The 23,410-nt window shown below is 41.2% G+C and overlaps 2 protein-coding genes across 4 annotated transcripts in view; both read left to right on the top strand.

Annotated features, from left to right (window-relative positions):
• Window positions 1–25: 25 nt before the first annotated feature.
• Window positions 26–18,668, top strand: si:ch211-218d20.15 (uncharacterized). The gene is made up of 8 exons (XM_068033227.1): window positions 26–96; window positions 1,099–1,217; window positions 2,503–2,563; window positions 6,893–6,960; window positions 7,459–7,561; window positions 11,933–12,051; window positions 13,282–13,427; window positions 15,285–18,668. The coding sequence occupies exons 1-8, from the start codon at window positions 33–35 to the stop codon at window positions 15,388–15,390; spliced, it is 786 nt and encodes a 261-aa protein (XP_067889328.1). The 5' UTR covers window positions 26–32; the 3' UTR covers window positions 15,391–18,668.
• A 1,250-nt stretch (window positions 18,669–19,918) lies between these two features.
• The window catches only part of LOC137371161 (cohesin subunit SA-2-like), a 145,183-nt gene continuing 141,691 nt past the window's right edge, over window positions 19,919–23,410 (top strand). For 2 of the 3 annotated variants that reach the window (XM_068033226.1, XM_068033224.1), the window contains exons 1-2: window positions 19,919–20,007; window positions 20,147–20,283. The gene's annotated coding sequence lies outside the window, so the exon portion shown is untranslated. Of the gene's footprint in view, window positions 20,008–20,146; window positions 21,722–23,410 lie in introns of all 3 variants that reach the window. The other variant, XM_068033225.1, reaches the window with a different exon arrangement.

The raw sequence follows: 23,410 nt of genomic DNA, 5'->3' as shown, positions 1-23,410 counted from the left end.
ATTAGGGTCCGGCTGCTGTTGTCCTGGTAACGATGGCAGCAGTAGGGCGGACGGAGCCGCTGCGGGAGCCCTGCACCTACCAGCGGCGCTTCAGAGGTATGGAAGGCCTAGATAAGACAACTACAGTGATAAACATTGTGATTATAAATATAAAAAAAGCCTGTGTTATGCCACGCATTATATCTAACAATGTTCTTGCATCTGTCGAAGACAATCCAGAGGTGGGAGACGCCCAGTGTAATAATTAATTATATCAGCAAATGGGACAATGCATTTAATAATAACGGTGTTGCCCCCAAAATGTTGAGGCAGCAAGATAGACTGTCATACCTCAGTAATATAGAAGGTCGGGGGTTTAAGTCTCACTCCTGGATCTGAGTACCGAGGCTGACACTCATGGAGTACTGTACAGTCAGAGGTGCTGTCTTTCGGATGAGATGTTAAACCGAGGCCCCGTGTGCCCTGTTGGGTGGATGTAAAAGATCCCACGGCATTATTGGTGTAGTTACAACCTGCAGCAACTCCCATTCTGCTGATTTAATTGTTCCAGCTGACCGTATCCGGCTTGCAGTAGTTCTAGCCTCATGTGTAATCGAGGTAGTCTGTGGACAGCCTATACCCAGAGAGGGATATAGAGAAGTGCAAGAAGGAAGATATGTTGGTATATTCTACGAAGAGGACACAGGGATGGGTGGGCTGAAAGTACCCCACTCCTCTTCAATGTAATGTTGTGGGATCTTTTGCGTCCACAGTAACTCTGATGGCTAGCACTTCAGTGAAGTACTGCACTTAGATTTTGTGCTTGCGTCTCTGGAGTGGGGATTGAACCCACAACCTCAGGGGAATGCTACCAATGACCTAAGGCTAAACTTGGAAATGTCTGTTGAATTGTTAATAATTTGTAAAAATTAAAGTTTTTATATCTCAGCCTGATGTACTGAGACAATTGGAATATGGAGGGGAGAATAGGAGATCCAGTGAAGAAATAAAATTGTATAAATTAAATTCAGTTGGTTCAGTTTTCTGTTTGTGAGTTTTATAGGTTAACTTGGCATAACTATGATATAACATGTGATTTGTTGCCTCCCTTGTGTCCAGTGGATGTTAACATTAAGAAACCCCTTCAACCCATCCAGCTGAGCAGTGAGCAAGTGGCTGTGGAGATCTGGTCTCTCTGTTTTCAGCTCGATCTCCTTATCCGAGCGGAGGTGCATCAAGTACGTAATCTGTCAGTTAAATGAGGTGTGATCACTGATTGTGACAATCAATGACTGACCATAATTACATTAGCTGCAAAACAAGTTTGTTAGAATTCTTTTAATTGTGACTCGATTCATTACTTAAAAAAAAATCTGTTATTCTATTTCAGTATGATTATTAGGATTCTGTAGGAAGTCTTTTTTTATAGGAAATTTGAACAGAGTAATAGTAACCAGTTCCAAGCGTTGCTGTTTACAGTTACAATCTGTGTGTCTTTTACTGCCCACTGATATAGGCAAGAAATAGTTTAACAATTTAATTAAAAAAAAAGTCAGTGCCTCATGAGAATGTCCCATAACGTAGATCTGAACGAAGTATACATATAGAATACATTTTTGCTGAAGTTCAGCTACACGTCTACAGCTGTAATATAAATAGAGGTAGATGAGTCATTTAATGTTTATTCCACAAGTGGCATGACCTGCCAGGAGGACCAATGTTATGAAGTGTGATGTATATCTTATCCCATGGGCAGCATCCCGCATATGGACCAGAATGTTCCAGATTCAATTTGCAGTTTGCATTGACATTACTGTCAGCCAGGACAATATTTGCAGCACTGTTCTGCTGCTTGTTCTGTATCACCTGTCCACAAGTGTGTTGTGTGAATACTGGGCAAGGACAGGATCAGGTTTGGTAATGATGGCCTCTGTTTAAATAGCCTGCAAAAATTACAGCCTATTCTCACATATGAAGAAATCTTCTAACTCGGGTCTCTTGTGTATCCTACCTTCCCCCCACCCCGCCCAGCCCACTCCCAACACCTACTGCTCCAATGTCAGACCTTTAAGCTATGACACCTCTCTACAATGAAACTCTCTTTCTAAATCGTTTTTCCTTGCTTTGTTAAAGATTAATTCTTGAGATATGGGCATTGCGAGCAAGCCAGCACTTTTTTATTGCCCACCCATGGTTGCCCTTGAGAAAGTGGTGGAGAGCCACCTTCTTGAACATTTTACTGGTGAAGGTACTCTCACAATGCTGTTAGGTTTGGACATCCAAGATATTGAGCCACCAATGCTGAAGGAACAGCAATATATGACCAAGGATGGTACGTGTCTTGGAGGAGATCTTCTCTCTCACCTTTAAACTTCTTTACCTTGTCCCTCTTTCACTTAATCTTTAGTTCCCTGGTACAGTTCAGGTAATTGTTTATTGTTACTTGGGCAATATATATTTCTATTCTGAATTAGGAAAGGTTTGTATTATCATTTGGCTAATCAAAGCTGTTGTTATTTCTAGTTACAGGAACAGCTTAGAGACGATAAAAGCCCTGTAGAGTCAGAGTCTTTTCACATAAAAGGTAGGTCCAGTAACTCTGTTTAAGTAAAAAAAAAAACTGTAGTATTTGAGAAGTCTTTAATCAGTCCCAGTAGAAGGTTTCTGGAGCAGATATTCTTGAGGGTAGCTGCCCACAGCTGCGTGGAGTAGAAAAACTGGCAGGATTAGGAGATCTTTTGTAAACAGCGCTAGAAACGAGAGGTGAAGGTAGGCAGAGGCTCACCTGTGAAAATAAAGAGCCGGGAAAGGTCAAAGATTTTTTTTTAATGGTTCTATTTTACTGTTCTTTTCCTGTCCAGCGTTGCATTTTTTAAATTCCAATTTGATTTCCAAGGTGCCCAATGGTCCCCCATGGAATCACCTTAACCTGGAGGTGGGGAGGGGGAAAGTAACATCCAACCTGTGAGTCTCCATTGATTTACTGATTAATGATACTTTGCTAGCTGTAGAGTTCTCTCTGCTGCTTTGTAAATTGAGATAACTTTAACTTCTCCCACCTTTTCAGTTTAGGCAAGAGTTTTCTTATGATTGTACTAATTTTCCTTTTTATAAGTATTGAAAGATAATTTTCTGCATAAAATCACAGTATACTGAAATTGCATTCTGTCGTGTATGCCTTACTCTTGGGTTGACTGGCGTATTGCAGTGGTGTGGTATAAGTATACCAACTTCACAGGGTAATGGGTAGACCTATAATCCTTCATTTTCCATAGTAAACTGGATTAATAAAGAGAGAGAAGAAACAGTGACTAGGGTTTTCTACATTTATACTCTATGTTTGTGCTCACTAGCCTGTGAATTTTTTGTCCATTATAATAAATTGGAGGTGGGTGTGGCGTGGGGTGGGGTGCAAGCATATGAGTGGAAAACTTTGCTCAGTCTGTTCAGCAGAAGTGAGTCACTTTCCTTAGAACATAAAAGAAGGAAAACAGTAATTTGTGTTAACCTGCAGTTCTCTTGTACCTTCCCCAGCAGTTGATATGCTGCAGAATTGGCAGAGGTCTGGGCGCCAGGTTGCATTTCTGCCAATGAAAACAGAAAGTGCTGGAAATGCATAGCAGGTCAGGTAGCATCTGTGGAGACAGAAACAGAGTTAATGTTTCAGGTCTGTGACCTTTCATCAGAACCCATTTTTGCACAGCATTTCTGCCATCTTGGGTAAGCAGTGAAGAGCAATCTAAAGGAAACAAGATTTAAAAAAACTTCAAAGTGAAAGGAAGGTGTGCTCAATTAGCTGATCTCATCCAAGGGGTAGGTATGGTCTGTATGTTTCCATTGATCTCAGCATCCATCATAGAGGGAGGAAAGATTGGCAAGGGTTTCCACTCCTGATTCTTATCAAGTGAACCCTGCTGGAACTGTGTGAGTGTGGACATTGGGAGAGACTTGTCCTGCATTCTGACAACCTACTACAAACAGGCGCAAGAGTAAATAATGACTGGTTGGATGCTTGCTGTCCAGGAAACTATATTTAAACCTTCAGGAGAAGGATAGAGTTGTTAGATTTGCATTCAAAGTATATCCATTTTGTGGCAGCTTTTATGATTTGGTTATCATTTGTCAACAAAGTGTCAACAACCTGGCGAGCAACCCTTTGGTTGAACGATCCCACAATCTAGATTAATGGAAAATAAAATTACCCGGGTGAGGAAAGGTTGTTACATTGAGACTGCATTTAAAAAAAAAAAATTAGTTTAGGAATGTAAATAGGTATGGGACAAGTGGAGCCACAGCTGTCTCAACAATGGGCTTTTGCAAAAAAAAAATTGTTATAAAATATGTGCTATTTTTGTAAAACAAAGTCCATAAAGTGAAAGTTGATATTCAAAGCTGCGTTTCCTCTTTGCTAGTTATTGTATGGTTGTTGAGGGCCTGGCACAGAAACCATGTGGGGAGTGGGGGTAGGGTGGTGGGTGATGAAATGGACTTGGGCAGCAGCACAAGATGGGCAATAGTGAAATAGCAGCTGTCTTTTCCATTGATTTCATTCAGGCGAGGTGTATAACTGAACTGTCAGCTAAGACCTATGGTATGTTAGTACCTAGCTTGGGTCCCAATGGCCTTTTGAGGTGTGAATGCTTTGTTGCTGTCTTCATAACAATTAGAACTTTTATTTCTAAGAAATAATTGTTAAAACAAGCTACAATTATGCTATGCCTGTGCTGGGACGAGGGAGCAGTACCCCAGGACATGCGCGATGCCAACATCATCACCCTCTATAAAAACAAAGGTGACCGCGGTGACTGCAACAACTACCGTGGAATCTCCCTGCTCAGCATAGTGGGGAAAGTCTTTGCTCGAGTCGCTCTGAACAGGCTCCAGAAGCTGGCCGAGCGCGTCTACCCTGAGGCACAGTGTGGCTTTCGTGCAGAGAGATCGACTATTGACATGCTGTTCTCCCTTCGTCAGATACAGGAGAAATGCCGCGAACAGCAGATGCCCCTCTACATTGCTTTCATTGATCTCACCAAAGCCTTTGACCTCGTCAGCAGACGTGGTCTCTTCAGACTACTAGAAAAGATCGGATGTCCACCAAAGCTACTAAGTATCATCACCTCATTCCATGACAATATGAAAGGCACAATTCAACATGGTGGCTCCTCATCAGACCCCTTTCCTATCCTGAGTGGTGTGAAACAGGGCTGTGTTCTCGCACCCACACTTCTTGGGATTTTCTTCTCCCTGCTGCTTTCACATGCGTTCAAATCCTCTGAAGAAGGAATTTTCCTCCACACAAGATCAGGGGGCAGGTTGTTCAACCTTGCCCGTCTAAGAGCGAAGTCCAAAGTACGGAAAGTCCTCATCAGAGAACTCCTCTTTGCTGACGATGCTGCTTTAACATCTCACACTGAAGAATGCCTGCAGAGTCTCATCGACAGGTTTGCGTCTGCCTGCAATGAATTTGGCCTAACCATCAGCCTCAAGAAAACGAACATCATGGGGCAGGATGTCAGAAATGCTCCATCCATCAATATTGGCGACCACGCTCTGGAAGTGGTTCAAGAGTTCACCTACCTAGGCTCAACTATCACCAGTAACCTGTCTCTAGATGCAGAAATCAACAAGCGCATGGGTAAGGCTTCCACTGCTATGTTCAGACTGGCCAAGAGAGTGTGGGAAAATGGCGCACTGACACGGAACACAAAAGTCCGAGTGTATCAGGCCTGTGTCCTCAGTACCTTGCTCTACGGCAGCGAGGCCTGGACAACGTATGCCAGCCAAGAGCGACGTCTCAATTCATTCCATCTTCGCTGCCTTCGGAGAATACTTGGCATCAGGTGGCAGGACTATATCTCCAACACAGAAGTCCTTGAAGCGGCCAACATCCCCAGCTTATACACACTACTGAGTCAGCGGCGCTTGAGATGGCTTGGCCATGTGAGCCGCATGGAAGATGGCAGGATCCCCAAAGACACATTGTACAGCGAGCTCGCCACTGGTATCAGACCCACCGGCCGTCCATGTCTCCGCTATAAAGACGTCTGCAAACGCGACATGAAATCGTGTGACATTGATCACAAGTCGTGGGAGTCAGTTGCCAGCATTCGCCAGAGCTGGCGGGCAGCCATAAAGACAGGGCTAAATTGTGGCGAGTCGAAGAGACTTAGTAGTTGGCAGGAAAAAAGACAGAGGCGCAAGGGGAGAGCCAACTGTGCAACAGCCCCAACAAACAAATTTCTCTGCAGCACCTGTGGAAGAGCCTGTTACTCCAGAATTGGCCTTTCTAGCCACTCCAGGCGCTGCTTCACAAACCACTGACCACCTCCAGGCGCGTATCCATTGTCTCTCGAGATAAGGAGGCCCAAAAGAAGAGGGTTGTGGTGGGGGGGGGGGGGGGGTGGTGGCGGGCGAAATCTGGAAGTAGTATGAAGTTTTGAAAAAAGAAAATAGTTTTTCTGCCACCCTTGCCCCCATTTTGCATGCCTGTTGTCAGCGTCAAAAACTCCCAGGCAAGGTTAAATGCACAGTAATGCTTTCTCAACTCTGTTCCAAAAATGTGCCTCTGCCCCAGTTGCAGGCAAGTAGCTTGTACTGCCACCAGTGCAACATTTTTCCCATTTTCAATACCAGCCATCCTGTAACCCTTATATAAGGTTGCTAACCTGGAGCAGTTTTCTATTTTGGCTCCTTATCTACCATGAAATAGGTTGTTATCGTCCATATCTTTTTCATATAGGACCCTTACAGTGATCAGTTTGGGCTGGACTTCAGTCCAGGTTCCAAAAGGGGATGCATTTAATTCTGAAGAGATGCTTTATTTTTAAATACTTATCCAGGGTGTAGTAATGGTCTATTGGAATTCAGCAATTTGCTTGGCTGTTTTTCAAATTATTCTTTCATTCTCATACAGGTGTAGATTATGTTGAAAGAATTAAACAATATCTGGAGCATCTGCCAGACCCTGTTCCACAGCTGGAGGTAATGTGCTTTACTATCTTTTAAAACTAATTAATTGTTGATTCTTATGTAATGTTGTTCCTATTTAGACATCTGTTTGGTTGAAAAATATTTGCATTAAAGTACCTTAATCTGTAGCCTTGATGCACTAGTGATAATAGTGGAAAGGTCTGTGAAGCACTTTTGAGACATTTTCTACAGCAAAGGTGCTATTTAAATACAGCTGTTTTTGGAAAGAATTTGATAGATTTTACCATTCTAAAATAGCTCTCTTCTCATGCAGTATAAGTTGTTGCTTTTCCCTTACATTGATTATTCTTGTGTATTGTCCTGATGAGTGCAAGACGAAAAGCTTCGACAACATGTCTCTATTTTCAGCAATTCTCAAGTTCTGTATTACCAAACGACTATTCTTTAAAAAAAAATGTGCTCTGGAACTAAAGGATGCTGTTGCTGTATTATTGCTATGTTACATCCTTTTCATAAGTCTGAAAGTACAGTGTAAACTGTCTTTTACAGGACTATCTGGATTCTCAAGGATTGTCGACGTTGTTTCCCCGTGTTGAAATATTTGTAATACATGGTAGACCCGTTGACATGCTGGAAAGGCCTCCTTTGGATGGTAAGAATGGTCTCCCCTGTCTTGATACATTCACCTATGTTCTACAAATAACTGATATCTGTATCAATGTCTTGCTCTTAACGATTTTGGTTGTGTGTCTCTTTTTTAATTCTGCAGAAGAACTGTAACATCACATTAAATGGATTAAAATGAAGTATATTACTGAATAAAGGGTAACGTACACATTGAAAGGTTTTGCTGTTAAAATGTAACAATGAGATGATGGACGTTGATGTAATTAAAATACAATATGCTAGTTGATACATTTTGGTAGGAAGAATGAGAAGAGGCAACATAAACTAAAGGTCATGCAGGACCAAAGAGACCCGGGAGTATATGAGCACAAATTGTTGAAGGTGGCAGGGTAGGTTGAGAAAGTGGTCAAAAGGCATACGGGATCCTGGGCTTTATAAATAGAAGCATAGGCTGGGATTTTATCTGGACGACGGGGTCTCGACGTCTGGCAAAAGCGACGCCAAGAACCCGGTGTCACCTCTTCTGTGGGAGCTCCACTGAATCAAGTGCCAATTAGGCACATGAATGGACAGCGGCAGGCCTTCCATGGGATCAAGGACCCTGGTGAAGGAAGTCCTGACCCCTGAGAGCTGCCGGCCAGTGGAACAGGAGGGGCCTTGTAGCGTGGGGGTCGCAGGGAGGGAGTGTTTAGAGGGGTCAGCAGCAAGGACAGGGGGCTGGCTCTCAGAGGGCCCCCCTTCCCAATGCTGGGTCTTTCATTCAGGCACTAAGAGCCTTTTAACAAGGGACCCTCCCAACACCCACCCTCCAGGAGTCGGCAAGCAGCCCGCACTGTTTTACCTGCCGCGCTTCCCATGCGTCGACAGGGCTGCCCGCCTGTTCGGCTAATTGCGGCGGCGGGATGAGGCCCTTAATTGGGCATTAATCGGATTTAATTTCAGCTGAGGCGGGAAGTTGACAGGGTTCCCCCCGCCACCCACCCACCCGATTATATGCTCTCCCTGCCTCCAAACCTGCTGGAGGGGAGAGCATAAAATTTCCCCATAGAATACAACAGTAAGGAAGTTATGATGAACCTTTATAAAACACTTGTTCAGCCTCAACTGGAGCTCTGTGCCCAATTTTGGGCACCGCACTTGAGCAAAGATATTAAGGCTTTAGAAGGGCGTAGAAAAGATTTACGAGAATGGTTCCAGGCATGAGAGACTTCAGTTACGTTGATAAATTGGAGAAGCTGGAGCTGCTCTCCTTACAGAAGAGAAGGTTGAGAGGAGATTTGTTAGAGGTGTTCAAAATCATGAGGGGTCAGAGACAGAATAGATAGGTAGAAACTGTTTTCATTGGCGGAGGGGTTGAGAACCAGAGGACACAGATTTAAGGTGATTGGCAAAAGAACCAAAGGGAACATGAGGATTTTTTTTTTATTCAGTGAGTGATTAAAATCTGGAATGTACTGCCTGAAAGGCTGGTAAAGGCAGATTCAATCGTGGCTTTCAAAAGGGAATTGGATAAGCACCTGAAGGAAAAATATTTGCAGGGCTAGAGGGAAAGGGCGGGGGAGTGGGACTAGCTAAATTGCTCTTGCAGAGAACTAGCTTGGGCTCAACTGACCAAATAGCCTCATTCTGTGCTGCAACCATTCTATGATTCCATTAGTGCTTGTGCCAGGAACACAGGCTGAGATTTGCCTTATATGAAATATGCTTAGAGAAAGGGGATGGATCATAGCCAGATTGATAATTAGCCACCACCTGGGCTGTTCATAATCACATCTTGCTCCATTTCAGATTGTTTGCTTTCAATTTATCTGGACAAGCTGCAGGAAAAAGGGCAACAATTCCTGTAGGTCAAAGAACAAACAAAGAAAAGAACAAAGATAATTACAGCACAGGAACAGGCCCTTCGGTCCTCCAAGCCTGCGCCGATCCAGAGCCTCTCTCCAGGAGCAAAGATCAGGCAAATTGGCTCTGTAAACTTAATCCTTAGGTTTCCATGTAAAACTGATCAGAGTTCTGGACACAAAAATCTGTAAAACACTCAATTGTATTGTGAGTGTGTTACTATATTTTCCAGTTCTTCTTCCTTCTTCTGCTAATATTTGCTTCTCTGAAGCTGAGCAGGATCAAAATTTGTGCAAAGGCTTCAAATGTATTTTAATTTTAGTTAATGGAGTTAAATGAAATGATAATATACCATAGGGGTCAAAGCGTCTAGAAAAACCTAAATGTATTCTCGTTACTTGCTAGCAAGGAGTACAAAGTGGTTGTTTGCTACCTTTTTTTGTTACCTTCTGTGAATATTTACTTAACAAACCAAATGTAACGTTATAAAAGCAAAATACTGCAGATGCTGGAAATCTGAAATAAAAACAAATGCTGGAACCACTCAGCAGGTCTGGCAGCATCTGTGGAAAGAGAAGCAGAGTTAACGTTTCGGGTCAGTGACCCTTCTTCGGAACTATTATATTATATAAATGTAACATGTTGTTTTCTCTGGGCTGCATAGTGCTAATGTAGATATATCTATATTCCATCAGATTTGAATACAAAGTTTGTCAATTCAGTTAACGCCATCTCTCTACTATGAAGATGTCAGATATTTTAAAATGCCATATCTGAGACTAATGAACTGTTTAGAAGCATGACCGACATTATTGCAGTTGGCTATAAAATGAGGTTGTACAGTGGTTTATAAGTTTGGGGTTGGAAAGCATTATGTGTGATGCATTATTCACATAAGCTGTGCAGCAAAAAGTATTAGTTTTTCTTTCTTGGTTTTAAGTTCTTAGTAACAGTTTGTAAGGTGCTTTTTCATTTTATTGTTTTCAAAAATTTATCTTAATTTTCATTTAGAGTTGAAACTCAACCCTATGGTTTTCTATAGCTTTTGCGTCAAAGATGGCTCTTTTTGTTGAGTGTGTGAAGAACTGTGAGGGTTTTGCCTTCAGGTGAGTTAATAGCTAACAGATCTTTATTTTTCGAATTTATTTTGTGCCACCCTTCTCTGCTTCTAATTTCACCTATTTTTTTAAAGAACAGTGGCTTGCATTAGTTTTATAAGGTGGAACGCGACATGGATTTGCATTCATGGTTGCTCACACGTTACATTCTCAACCTCTATCATGCTGTATTGTACCTCTCACAAGGAACTAAAGAAAAGCTGTATACATTGCCTTAGGTTGTTGTTGAGCTCCTCTGAACAGCTATTACGAAGCCTTTTAGCTGCAAGAAGTATTATGGACAACAGGCATGAGGTACTCCTCCTGTTGGCAACACTGGCTACCATAAAGAACCTGACTTTCAGAGAGCCGACGGCCCTGGAGGCTTCCATTTTTTTGTTCCTTGCTGCTGAGCTTTCATTAGGTCTCCACCTCATACCTAAATATACAGAGCTGGATTCCTTGCTGGGAGTTCTTGAATCATGGCTTTAGACCCTCCAACAGTCTTGATTTGGAGTGGTGGCAGAAAAATAATCAAACTGAAGAGTGGCATATGGAAGTCTCAAATCTCTGGTTGAGCCCTTGAGAAAATGTAAAAGTGCTTTCTGCAGCACCGGTGGAGGCCTGGGAACAGTTTATTCATCCAGGGAATAGTGCGTAACATGCAGTATCTTAAAGAGCAGGGAAAATGTGTCATTTTATGTGTAGGAAAGCAAACCTGGATACTGTCTGTGCACAAATAGTGTTTACTTTGAATAACAGCTTCTTCAAATAAAGTTTATAACAGATCAGTGAATGACTGACTGTCTTTATTATTTAAATTTTGTATATAATGCATAAATATTCCGTGAAGGGGAAACATTTGGTCTTCACTGAGGAAGCAACTTGAACCAGTGAGTGAAAATGTAGCAGTTTCTTTTAATGTTCTTGAACCATATGATGAAGCTGTGAATTCCTTACTGTGCTGTGCTGTGATTTTGCATGGTTCAGTCAATAGTATTACCTAATTTTGTGCTCTGTTATAGATTGAGTAATTTTGTGTTTGAGCATATGTTTTAAAATATAACTTTTCTGGACAATGTGTTATGAGTATCTAATGAATTACTTATTGGGTTTGTTCTATCTGCATTTGTAGGTCTGCAACACATTTACTGCTGTATTTGCACTAATTGTAGTACATTTCTGACAATCCTTAGCCCTTATTTCCTGATTAAATTCAGAGGAAATTTTTACTTTTTTTACCATGCTAAAGAAGCTTTATTATACCTTGATAACACTTAAGTTCATGATCAGCTTTGTGTATAGCTTCACCTATTCTACTTGGTATGTGATCTTCCCTATTTCTCCAATGGCTGCCTTTCTCCTCAAGAAAGCCACACTGTACTGCACCAATTAGGATGTCATAGAGGCAGAGAGGGAAGAAGACTAAAATTGCTTTGTTTGTGCTTTCAATGCAGATTATTTTTCCCACATTGGGAAACTAAATCAGCTCCTGGTTTTGAGCCAGCAGTTGGAAGGTGATGTGCAGCACCTGGGAAGCCACAAGTACATAGCACATCAGCTTTCAGTCTTGTATGTGAGTATCATCATGGTTAATCTCAGAACACATTATAAAAATTGTCCTTGTAACACTTTGTCCATTATGTGATGTATCAGCAAGCATTTTTATCATACTACTTGTATTTCCTCCTATTCCCCCTTCTCTCCCACATGAGGTAAATATGACCATGATTAATTCCACAAAGGAATAAAAGAATTCAGCGATTATGTGAAACATCAGGTGTGTGTGAGATTGTATTTGAAGGTTTAAACACAGACTGGTGCCTTTAATAATTATCAACAAAACATGCAGGACCTGAGTAATAACCAAGTTAAACTTTGCTGCCCTATTGGTGATTTTCTTTTCTCTCATGTTGTACTGACTGAGGATGGTTTGGGAATGGAGGCTGTCAAAGATTATGCTCTGCTTTTTTTGTGTGTGTAATGTAGTCTGAGCCAGTTATATTAATCATGTAATTTATTCCCAATCACCTTTTTACGTCTTTCAATAGTTCGTGTTTTAAAAAAATTCCAAGCTAAAGCACAAAAGTGATGGAGTACTAAGTAGGTGTTAGAGCTCATACATTGAAGAGTCGAGTTCATCTAGAAATATTGGCAAATTGATCAACGTCACTGATGTCCAATCACTTGATGCGACAGAGCAAATCCTTAGCAAACAGACACAAAGAAAGGCATTCCTTTTTAAAAATAAAAACTCTGCTCCTTCTAGGCTAACTGATGTTTATAACATGACGCATTAATAAAATACCACTGAGCTTTGTGCGGCCTATTCGGAACATAGCATTTTTAGCCCCTTGAGCCATTCAGTTAGATCATGATTGATCTGTATTTCAACTCCATTTTCCCACCTTTGTTCCTTATGCCTTGATACCCTTACACACAAAAATCTCTCAATCTTGGTTTTGAAAATTCCTGAAGCACAGATCTCATGTAACCAGCGGCAACCCCAGTGTAAATCTACTGGTTTTACTGAAAGATCTGTTTTTAACTGGGTCTGCCTGGACACTGGCTTTCATGAATTGGTTTGGAGCTGCTACCAGTTGTGCAAGATCACACTTTGGAAGCCAGAAGCACAAGAAACCCCTTCACTGTAATATAAAAGCAGGTTAATGCTGCAGAGACCAGGAATCAAACCAGTAATCTTCTGTTCTGCATGGCTTAGTACTACACTGGATGGTGGCACTGTCCACTAGACAATTGAAGGAGAGCTGTTTTTCATTCAAGTACTTTTATTCTCTCCTTGCAGAAAGTTCTAAATTATTTCAGTGGATATGTTAATTTGGACGTCCTAAAAAAAGACATTGAAGCTAATTTCAAAGCTTTAAAATCTGGACTGGCTGTTGGTGAGGGGTCTGAGCAGGAGCCTGTGCTACCGTATCATTACGTAAACTGGTGAGTAGGATGGGCAGGAACCAAGGGTTTGGCAGTTAATGGGAGAATGTTTGTTTCTGATGCATTTCTGGAATGGTATTCTGTGGGAATCACTGAACAGTTTTAAAATATATATGTTGAGGAGTCCATGAAATAGCTTAAACTAAATCCTAGCACTACTTTTTTAAAGTGACATTTTAAAGCAGGTCATTAAACAGGAGGCTTTACATGAGATTTATTAAGCAGAATTATTTATATGATACATTTTGTGAATTCAAAGCAACATTAAACATTCCTCTCAACACCAATTAATCTAGTTTCATAACTTCAAACAGAGAAGGGTTTTATCCTAGTTTGTCTTCCGATACTTTTCATTTATCTCTTGTCAAGACTGTGACTTGTGTTGGGGTATGATTACAGGTGGTGTAACATAAATGAAGCACTCCGGCTTTGCTTTGCTCTGCCTTTTAATCAAAGTATCAAATAACAATTAAAGCAAGTAAAATTCCAGGATAGGCATTAAAACAATTAAAATTCAGTTTAACTTGAAGCAGGTTTAAAAAAAAAATCTCCAGTGGTCACTAAAGCACGTAAAGTTCTTTTTATTCACCATAGAGTTGTGTTTTCGTTAGTCGTAAGAAATACGTAACTATGTTAACCTTTTATAATTAATGTTAGAAAGGGGCGAAAGTAGAGTATCATTTGGTTGGGTTGATGAAATAATTTGAATGTACAGATCTCTCTAGCACTTGAAGGACTATTTTTAAAAAAGGTTGCTTTGTAAATAAATATCTTGCATGAAGGAAGATACTTCAGTTGATGCTCGTTTGAAATTAGCCTCAGGAGATATGCTATGTCAAGTCACTGGACCAGGTTGATCCATTTGGATGTCTTATTCAATGAGTCTGTATCTAACTGACTGGTGATGAACTTTGAAAAGAGTTAGATGCTTCTTGAACTAAATCAAAGGTTTATTACTTGTTAGCCTTGTGTTCTAATCAATACTAGCCATTTTTACACTGGTTTGCGTACTTGGATTGGAATCTAGCACGAGGAGCTTATCCTTACAGAGATGACTAGCAGCCAGTTGGAAATGAATGGATGAAATATGTCATCCAAACAAGTCATCATATGTGTCAGATCTTCCAAAGCAGCTTCAGAGCAGGTGGAAAAGGTCCTCCTGGGCAAGAGATGTTTCAGAATTCATTAGTTAAAAGTCTTTATAATGATGTCTTTAACAATCTTGCCAAGCAGCTGATCTCAATGAGTTCCAAGTCGATAGGAAAATTGAATTAATGCTGAGTGCGAGGTATTATGCTTGGAGTTTCCTTTTGAAACTGAGTTAGTGCTTGTTCATTTCTCCCTCGCCAGCAATTTTTTCTCCTGATTTTTGGGTGGCATGTCAATGGAGCGTACAGTCAGCCCACCCATTCTGGGGTGAAGAGGCTGGAGACATTTTGAGGCCTGGGTCTTGTTTAAATGGCATCAGTGAGCTGCAGATGTATCCAGCACTTGGCTAGCTGCTGATTATTCATCATTGAGCCTGGTCAGCAGGTATTGGCAGGCTATTCAACTTTATAGGCATCACAACTGTGACTCGTGGCCAGCCCCAGTTTCAGGGCACTGGGGCTGCTTTGGCTAAAATGAGGCAACCCGGCACGAGCTAGGACACAAACCTAGGATTTTGCTGTTTTTTCGGGTTCAGCAGCATAGCGTAAAGTATGTTTATCCACTAAAGCATCAGGGAAATGTCTTGACAGTCCTGACATCCTTGAAGAAGGTAGAGTTTACAACTCATGGGAGAATAGTTATTGTTAAAAAGGAATTATTTCAAAAAATTTATCGTTAATGTTTCAAATGTGTTTCTTTTTCTTTTAGGATACTCTGTCTTACTCGGAGTATTATTACAATTGTGACTACCCTTCCTGAAGAGCTTACAGAAGAACTATCTTTGGCCATGTCTTTTGTTATGAATCTGAGATAATACTAACCTGCACAAGCACATTTATGATGCTAAGAAACTGAAGTAATATATGTAATATTGCACTGAACATCAGTCTGAAACAAATCAACAGTTTGTTGTGCACTTTTAAAAAAAAAAAGCTTAACATTGCTGTTTTCTTCCCTCTTCTGAAGGTGCTGGCTCGTGCTGGTTTAGGTGCCTCTGTTAACCTTATTCAAATATGCATTCTTTGCGAGTGAGTATAGATATAGAATGTCGCCAGTCTCTATGACTGTGTGGGGGTGGGGTGGTGCTGGTAGCGGTGGTGGAGATCATGGGTGCTGAGCTTGATTTCTGTCCACACGCACACAGACGCATGGCCATAATCAAGCGCCTTGAGATTTTTTACTCTGTTAATAGGTGCTACATAAATGCAAATTGTTTATGTTGTTGATCCTGTTGACAGGAGTCACTGGATGGCAATCAGGAGCAGGGATCGTGGTTGCTTTCCCTCCTGCCACTTCCTAGCCCAATGGCACTGAGATCACCTTTAGCACCCCACTTGGTACTGCGGCTGAGATTAACTAATTCAGGGATCAAACCTGGGACTTTGTAGTTTTGTGTAGCTCAGTCCCACAATGCATTTAGCCAACTGAGCCATTGGAGGAATGTTTGCAACATTATTATCTAGTTACATAAATATAATGAGTCTTGACCCAGCTATTTGTAGAGCAATGAAAATCATTTTATGCCAGGTACTGATTTTAAAACAAATGAAGTAAAATGATAGGTTTTTAATGCTTAAATTCTCCTTTATTTGACATTTATTCTGTCTTCTCCATCTATGCTTTCCTTTTTTATTCCAGTGTTGACAGTGTCATCACAGGTTGCATGGTGGACAAATAGGTTGCTCACTCCTCTACAATTTCCTCGGCCATCCTATGATGGTCAGGGATATGTTCTCTGCAAAACAAAATGGAGAAAAAAAACACATTATTTATAAATAGTTTTCACCTCTTGTATGTGATGCTGAGCTTTGAAACATCCCATAGAGTGTCCTGACAAAAGTTAACATGCACTTTTGGAAGATTTGAACATTGATCAATGCTGCGACTTTAACCCTTAGCAGAGTAGTGCGAAGCATCAGCAAGCTGTCAGTGGAGAACAACTCTTTTCTGTTATAATTTTTGGGCTTTAATTGTGGCAGCTGGGACTATTCCTGTTCTTGATCTCAAACAACCAAACCTGTTTTCAATAATTTCATTTTTTAAATATGGAAAAATATATAGCAAAACAAAAATTGCTTATAACTTAAATTCTCCACCTGGGGTTCATTTGTAAGCAGTTAGTCATCTAACATACCCCCCTCCCCTCTCCAATATTGTTCATATCCAGTTTAACCACAGCATAGGTTTGGATGAAAAATGCCTTCAGCCAAATGATCTAATCTTTCCAGAGTACTTAGTTACTATTATGGCATCTCATTGCTCCTTAAATTATTCCAGTCTCATGGTCTTCCAACCTGTTCCAGCTGTTGATAGCCCTTTGTGTGTAAAAGAAGAAATGATCTGGTTGACTGTCATAAATATGCCTTTCACAACCGGAACCAGTGCTTTCTTGTTCTGCTCTCCTGGTGTATCTGAAAGTACAGTTTCTTGTTCATCTTCTTTGTGCTGTTAAGTATCTTCATTACCTCCTATGAAGGCTAACTGTCAACCTCGGCTCAGTGGCTGCACTCCTGCCGCTGAATTAGGAGTTTTGTGTTCAAGCTCAACTCCAGTGCCATGAACACTAATCTAGGCTAGCACTTCAGGGCACTACTGAGGAAGTGCTGCACTGTCAGAAGTGCTGTTTTTTGGATGAAATGTTAAACAATAGTGGACTTAAAAGATCCCATGGTGCTATTTAGAGAAGAGCAATGGAGTTCTCAAGATGTCCTGGCCAACGTTTATCCCTCAGCCAACATCCGTAAAACTGTTCAGCTGGTCGTTTATTTTATTGTCCTTTTTGAAATCCTTGCTATGTGCAATTTGGCTGCCAGGTGTCCCTATATTACAAAAGTGACTCAACTTCAGAAAAACTTTGCTGGCTGAGACCGTAATGGGTGCTCTTTGTCTGAGATACCTCTTTCCTGATATTGAAGCTTATGTATTGCACAGAAAGAAAGAAATACTGTGAATACTGAGTTCCTGAAACAAAAACAAACAATGATGGAAATGCAAAACAGGCCAATGAGAATATGAAAGGCAAGTTTGTGTCTGGGTGGAATGCCTGAACAAAACTCATGTTTCCAAGTGCAATTTAGAGGCTTCCAGTGATGATCTTTTGAGCAGTTTCCTAACAATTAGACTTTGTTTTTACTTGATGTCAGTTTTCTGGCTGGCATGAAAAGATAAACAGAAATGCAGGGCCAAGTTTACTTCTTTTACTTTTTGAGTTTGTGATTAAGTTCTTTTTAAAGGATTAGGAATATCCCATCAAAATGTCTTCATGCGCCTATATTTTATAAAAGGGAAATTTGCAGAGACAAACACTGAAGCAAGTCATCCACCCTTGTCTCTTCATTCTAATTGGGAGAAAATTTTACTCCAATGACCATATTTTCTTCTGTGCAATTTGTCGTAAAATTCAAGTAGCGAGGTGTGTAAAATCAGTAAAAATGTAAAAGGGCTTTTTTTCTCATCTGGGAATGTTCTGAGGATTCTTGCAGCTCCAAAATTGGGTTATTGGACGTTTGATTAAACTTCACAAAATGATAATGATTCTCTATTTAAAAAGTCATCAAAGCTAAACTAATGCAGCCTTCTCCAGCTCCAGAGTCGAGCATTATTCAGTTGCAAATCAGACCTGTAGTTGGTTAATTTAATGGAAGGAAGATTTCAAAATAAGGACACAGCCGTGATAGAAGTGAATAGTACACAGGATTTCTTTCATCAGCGGATGGGTGTTGTAGGCATTGGCAGCAAGAGGAGGAAGAGGCCCAGAACTGCAGTCGCCACAGAAGTTTAGCAACATGCAGCCTGCATTACCCCAGGCAGTGGGTGTTAGCTACCAGGGCATAGTGCAGAATCAGGTAAATTAGATGGTGCATAGTGTAGCATTAAAAACAAAATTATAGTCCCTAACATTTGCATTTCTTTCCAAACAGAAAAAGCTATGATACTTATGTTTTATTGCACTGGTACTATTAGTTATGTGGTACATAATTTAAAAGTGGAGTTTCCTTTGTAAAAGATAGGAAAGTACACTATTTCAGCAAGTATTTTTTATTTCTCCTGTGAATTGTCTAAAGTTTACAGTAGAACAACAGATATTTTTTCAAGCCTATGAATAAAGTTGTTGTTTGTATATGGTGGAGTGTGTTTTTGTTCACTTGCCCCTATTTTTTGAGAATGGAAAGGGAATGAGAATGGGCCCTTCAACCTGGTGTGGTCAGAACAATTGGACAATGACCGTACTCTGGCTTCCGAGTGAGAAGGTTGTGGATTCAAAACAACCTCTTCGACAGAGCTGTTCATTATTCTGCCATTAACAGTCTGGACTAATACTTCGTCTTTTACTACAACTGTTAGCAACGTACCAAGGCTCCTTAGACAGCACCTTCCAAACCCGTGACCTCTACCAACTAGAAGGACAAGGGCAGCAAATGCATGGGAACATCATTACCTGCAATGTTCCCCTCCAAGTCACATACCATCCTGACTTGGAACTCTATCGCCATTCCTTCACTGTCGCTGGGTCAAAATCCTGGAACTCCCTAACAGCACTGTGCATGTACCTACCTCACCATGGACTGCAGCGGTTCAAGAAGGCAGCTCACCACCACCTTCTCAAGGGCAATTAGGGATGGGTAATAAATGCTGGCCTAGCCAGCGACGCCCACAACCCATGAATGAATTTAAAAAAAAAACTCCCTTTGCCCATGTTCGATGACATCTTTGTCATTGAATATCTCCTGCCCTCTGCCCTATTTCCACCTTCCCTTACGTTCTTCTTTCCCCCCCTCCCCCTTTCACTTGCTCAAAGCCTATTACATTTCTAACCTTTGCCAGTTCTGATGAAAGGTCACAGACCTGAAACATTAACTCTGCTTGTCTTTCCACAGATGCTGCCAGCCCTGCTGAGTATTTCCAGCACTTTCTGTTTTATTTCACCAAAACAGATGATCAGTATCATGGTTGTTTGAGGGAGCTTACTGTGCACAAATTGGCTGCTGCGTTCAGTACAACAGTGACTGCACTTATCCAGTACTTAAATAAAAGCAAAATACTGCAGAGGCTGGAAATCTGAAATAAAAACAAGAAATGTGAGTACTTAATTGGTTGTAAAATGTTTTGAGGTTGTGAAAGGCGCTATATAAATGCAAGTCTTTTAAATTGAAATACTCTTTTGCAAGCAACTAATTCTCATCTTTTTAAAATGATTGGACTGCTTCGACTAGGGCTTGTGGTAGTTTTTATAATAAACAAAATTGCTCACAGTAACTACACTAAAGTTCATTGATCAAGTTTTACAACAGAGGGCGACAGAGTTGCGGAAATGTATTTAGAAATAAAGCCTTCATTGCTTTGTGCAAGCCCATCAGATGGCAGCGTCGGTCCGTCCGTCAGCAGCAAGAAAGAAGTGGGTATTGAAAAATCGACGAGGCATTTTCAAACGGTAATAATTACTTATTTTGTTTTACGGTGATGCGATTGCAATAATGCCATCCCTGTACAACATTGCATTTGTCATTGTGGCACATTTTTTGCATTCCTAATGCACCTTGTGTGTGCATATATGTGTGTTTGTTTTGCAGACATAAGGCCGCATTCCTTCTCACTGTCAGATCAATAGAGCCAGACACGGCAAAGGGGGAGGAAGCCTAACGTGCTGGTGTGATGGACATGAGGGCGAAGCAATCAGAGCGCAAGGCTACGCCACAACAATGAGCAGGCAAATCCTTTCAACCAATAAGAGCAGGCGTTAGGCAGGAGTATTTTTGAGCTAGTTAGGTTGACCGGAAGCGTCAGGGACTGTCCCTGCAAAAGTTGCCAATACATGTTCCCGATTATCACCCATCCTACTCCCTGTTACTGTCTGGATACTTTGTACTGGGGGCCTAAGAGAGGGTATTTAATATTGGCGTCGTGTAGCATACAGCCTGTCAAATTGCTAATATTTAAAATTACATTTGTATTGTTGCTCCTTTGTTTGGTTCAGCTTTCTGACATGCTGCAGCAAATATTCAGACACCTTAAGTGTCAGTTTTTTAAATCACCTACAGTTTTGGCAGGTCAGTAGCAGCAGTCGTGCCTTTTGAGTGGTCCGGGTTCAGGCCCCTGCTGTAGAGACTTGAGCACAAATTCTAGGTTGACATTCCAGGCCATACTGAGAAAGCACAAGTTTGTTGAAGATGCCGCCTTTCGTATGAGACCTTAAACCGATACACTGTCTGCCTTCACAGATGGACGCAAAAGATCCCACCGTGCTATTTCAAAGAACGTCAGGGAAGCTCTTCAAAGCGCATTGGGGCGTTCTGAGGTTGTGAAAGGTGCTATATAAATGCAAGTCCTTTCAGATAACAAAATAATTGGGGTGGCAAAGTTTTGAATTGCCATAGACATTTTGCTGAATGTCAAATGGAACTCCCTACCTAACAGCACTGTTACAGTATCTTCTCCACAAGGACTGCAGTGGCTCAAGAATGCTGCTCACCAGTCCATCTTGCCAGTGACATCCACATCCCATGAACGGGATTTTAAAAATGTGCAGAGAGCTGGGAAACTTAGAATCAGGAAGGGTCATTGCTGAGTGTGGAGGAAAGAACATCACAACTGAGAGAATTAACAAAAAGTTGAGACTACACCCTAAAAATAAAGCTGACAACATAAGGAAAAATTACTGGCAATACAGCGCGAGGACCAGATCCACTGCTTTATGTTGACTGAATAAGTCAAATTCTGTTTTTATTATATGGACTTCCAGAAATGTTACCAATGTTTAGAGGATGATATTCCCTGATTTGTTCTATTTCTCTGTGTAACTCAAACCCTTGCTTGCGTGACAGACCAAAATAGGTAGTTACAGTGAAAGTACATAAGGTTTCCTTAACATTGGATGCAGGTAGACCAAATTTTCTAAAACCTGTGCTGTGCTGAAAAACAGATGTATTTTTTTGGGATGCTGAATTTAGAAATTTCTGAAGGAAGCCTGTGAGCATGCAAGGCACATGATTTCTGGAAAAGGGGGATGCATGCTGCCAGTAAATTCTGATTTTTGATATTTTTAGTATTTGAGTCTTGTGGATGGGAACCGCAATCTCACTCCAGAAAACAGAGGGTACATACAGTTCAAAAAACATCTTATTTACCAGCCTCAGAAGAAATAACTGGTGAGTTGCTGGTGCTGTTTTCTAAGAGGTTGAAGTCTATGCCAATGTTTATGCTCCACATGAGCCTCCTCCCATCTTCATATTTTTTTAATTCTTTCATGGGATGTGGGCGTCACTGCAAGGCCAGCATTTGTTGCCCATCCCTTATTGCCCTTGAACTGAGTGGCTTGCTAGGCCGTTTCAGAGGGCAGTTAAGAGTCAACCACATTGCTGTGGGTCTGGAGTCACATGTAGGCCAGACCAGGTAAGGACAGCAGATTTCCTTCCCTAAGCGACCAGATGGATTTTTAAAATAATTGATAGTTTCAGGGCGCCATTACTGAGACTAGCTTTCAATTTCAGAATTTTTACTAATTAATCAAACTTATGGGCAGAATTTTACAGACCCCCCCCCCTGTTGTCGGGGTTCGTGGTGGGGTGGGTGGGTGGAAATTCCTCCGGGAAAGGGCTGACACACAGCCCGACCTCGGGAGGGCCCGGCCCGATATCCCTTTTCGATTCCCTGTTGGATTTATGTGACGTTTGGCCTCTTGTTTTGGACATGTTCATGTGTTTGGATGGGCTGGCGGGAGGTTAAAAAAAACTAGATTCAGATATATTGTCAAAAAATGAGGGATAAGGAATGATAAAAAAGAAAAATACTCCTGAATGCTGGGAATCTGAAATAAGAGCTGAAAAGTTTGATAGGTGAAGTAGGTCAGTTAGTAACGCCAGGGTTTTTCATATTAACGCCAGGGTTGTGACTCTTCATCATAGAGACTTAAACTAAATCACTTACCCAATTTGCTTTTTCCTTAAAGACGCACTGTCTTTTAGCGAATCCCAGATAATGATCTGCAAAATTCTATAACACATTGTTTCAATTAGATTCACCTTTATTAACAAACGATTACAATTTATTTTGTAAAACGCACTTCCATTGTGTACTGACACTTTGGCTTGGCATTCGAGCAAATACTTTCTCCGGCCTACCCTTCCTTCCAATGATTGTCTTTTGGGTGAGAATCCCTGCCTCTACTTTTTCCATCTTGTTGAAAAATAAAATAATTAAAAGGGTATGGAGAAAGGGCAGTGGAGTGTGACTATATGGATGACTGTTCTATGAAAGCCAACAAAAGCAGGAAGGGCCAAATGGCTGCCTTCTTTGCTGTATAATTGTTTGGTTTTATGAATGGCAGGTGAACACAATTATGCTATGAGACAATTTGACAAATCAATGAAAACATCTTTATTATAATTGGATTGAAAGGACGACGATAACAGTGAAGTAGGTGGTGAATAGATAGATAGGCTGAACAGATTCTGAAGGCCACAATACTGCTCCTTATGGATATAAATGGATGGTCTGCAGCGGCAGTTTCTTGGGTGCTCACCGGCCTAGTAAGCCCTCAATATGGTGGGAAGGAAGTGCATGCTGGAAATGCGCTGCTCACAATCTTGGGAAAGCAAAATAAATTGTGCGGGGCCCGTGCCCTTTGAGGCCTGCACTCCAAATTTGGATTTCCCTGTGGATGCCACCTGCACTCAGGAACATCATGCCTTGGGACTGCCTGCTTCCAACAAGGCCAGCTTTTGAAATATACTATTCCTGAATGCTCATCGTGACCTCACATTTAAAGAATGTGGGTCACTGCACCTCCTCCCTGGGCTCTGATCTCCGCCCTCTGCGTCCAATGTCCCCCGGACAGT

The sequence above is a fragment of the Heterodontus francisci genome, chromosome 6 (assembly GCF_036365525.1).
Source record: "Heterodontus francisci isolate sHetFra1 chromosome 6, sHetFra1.hap1, whole genome shotgun sequence".
NCBI lineage: Eukaryota > Metazoa > Chordata > Chondrichthyes > Heterodontiformes > Heterodontidae > Heterodontus > Heterodontus francisci.
This window is presented reverse-complemented; position numbering and strand designations above follow the sequence as displayed.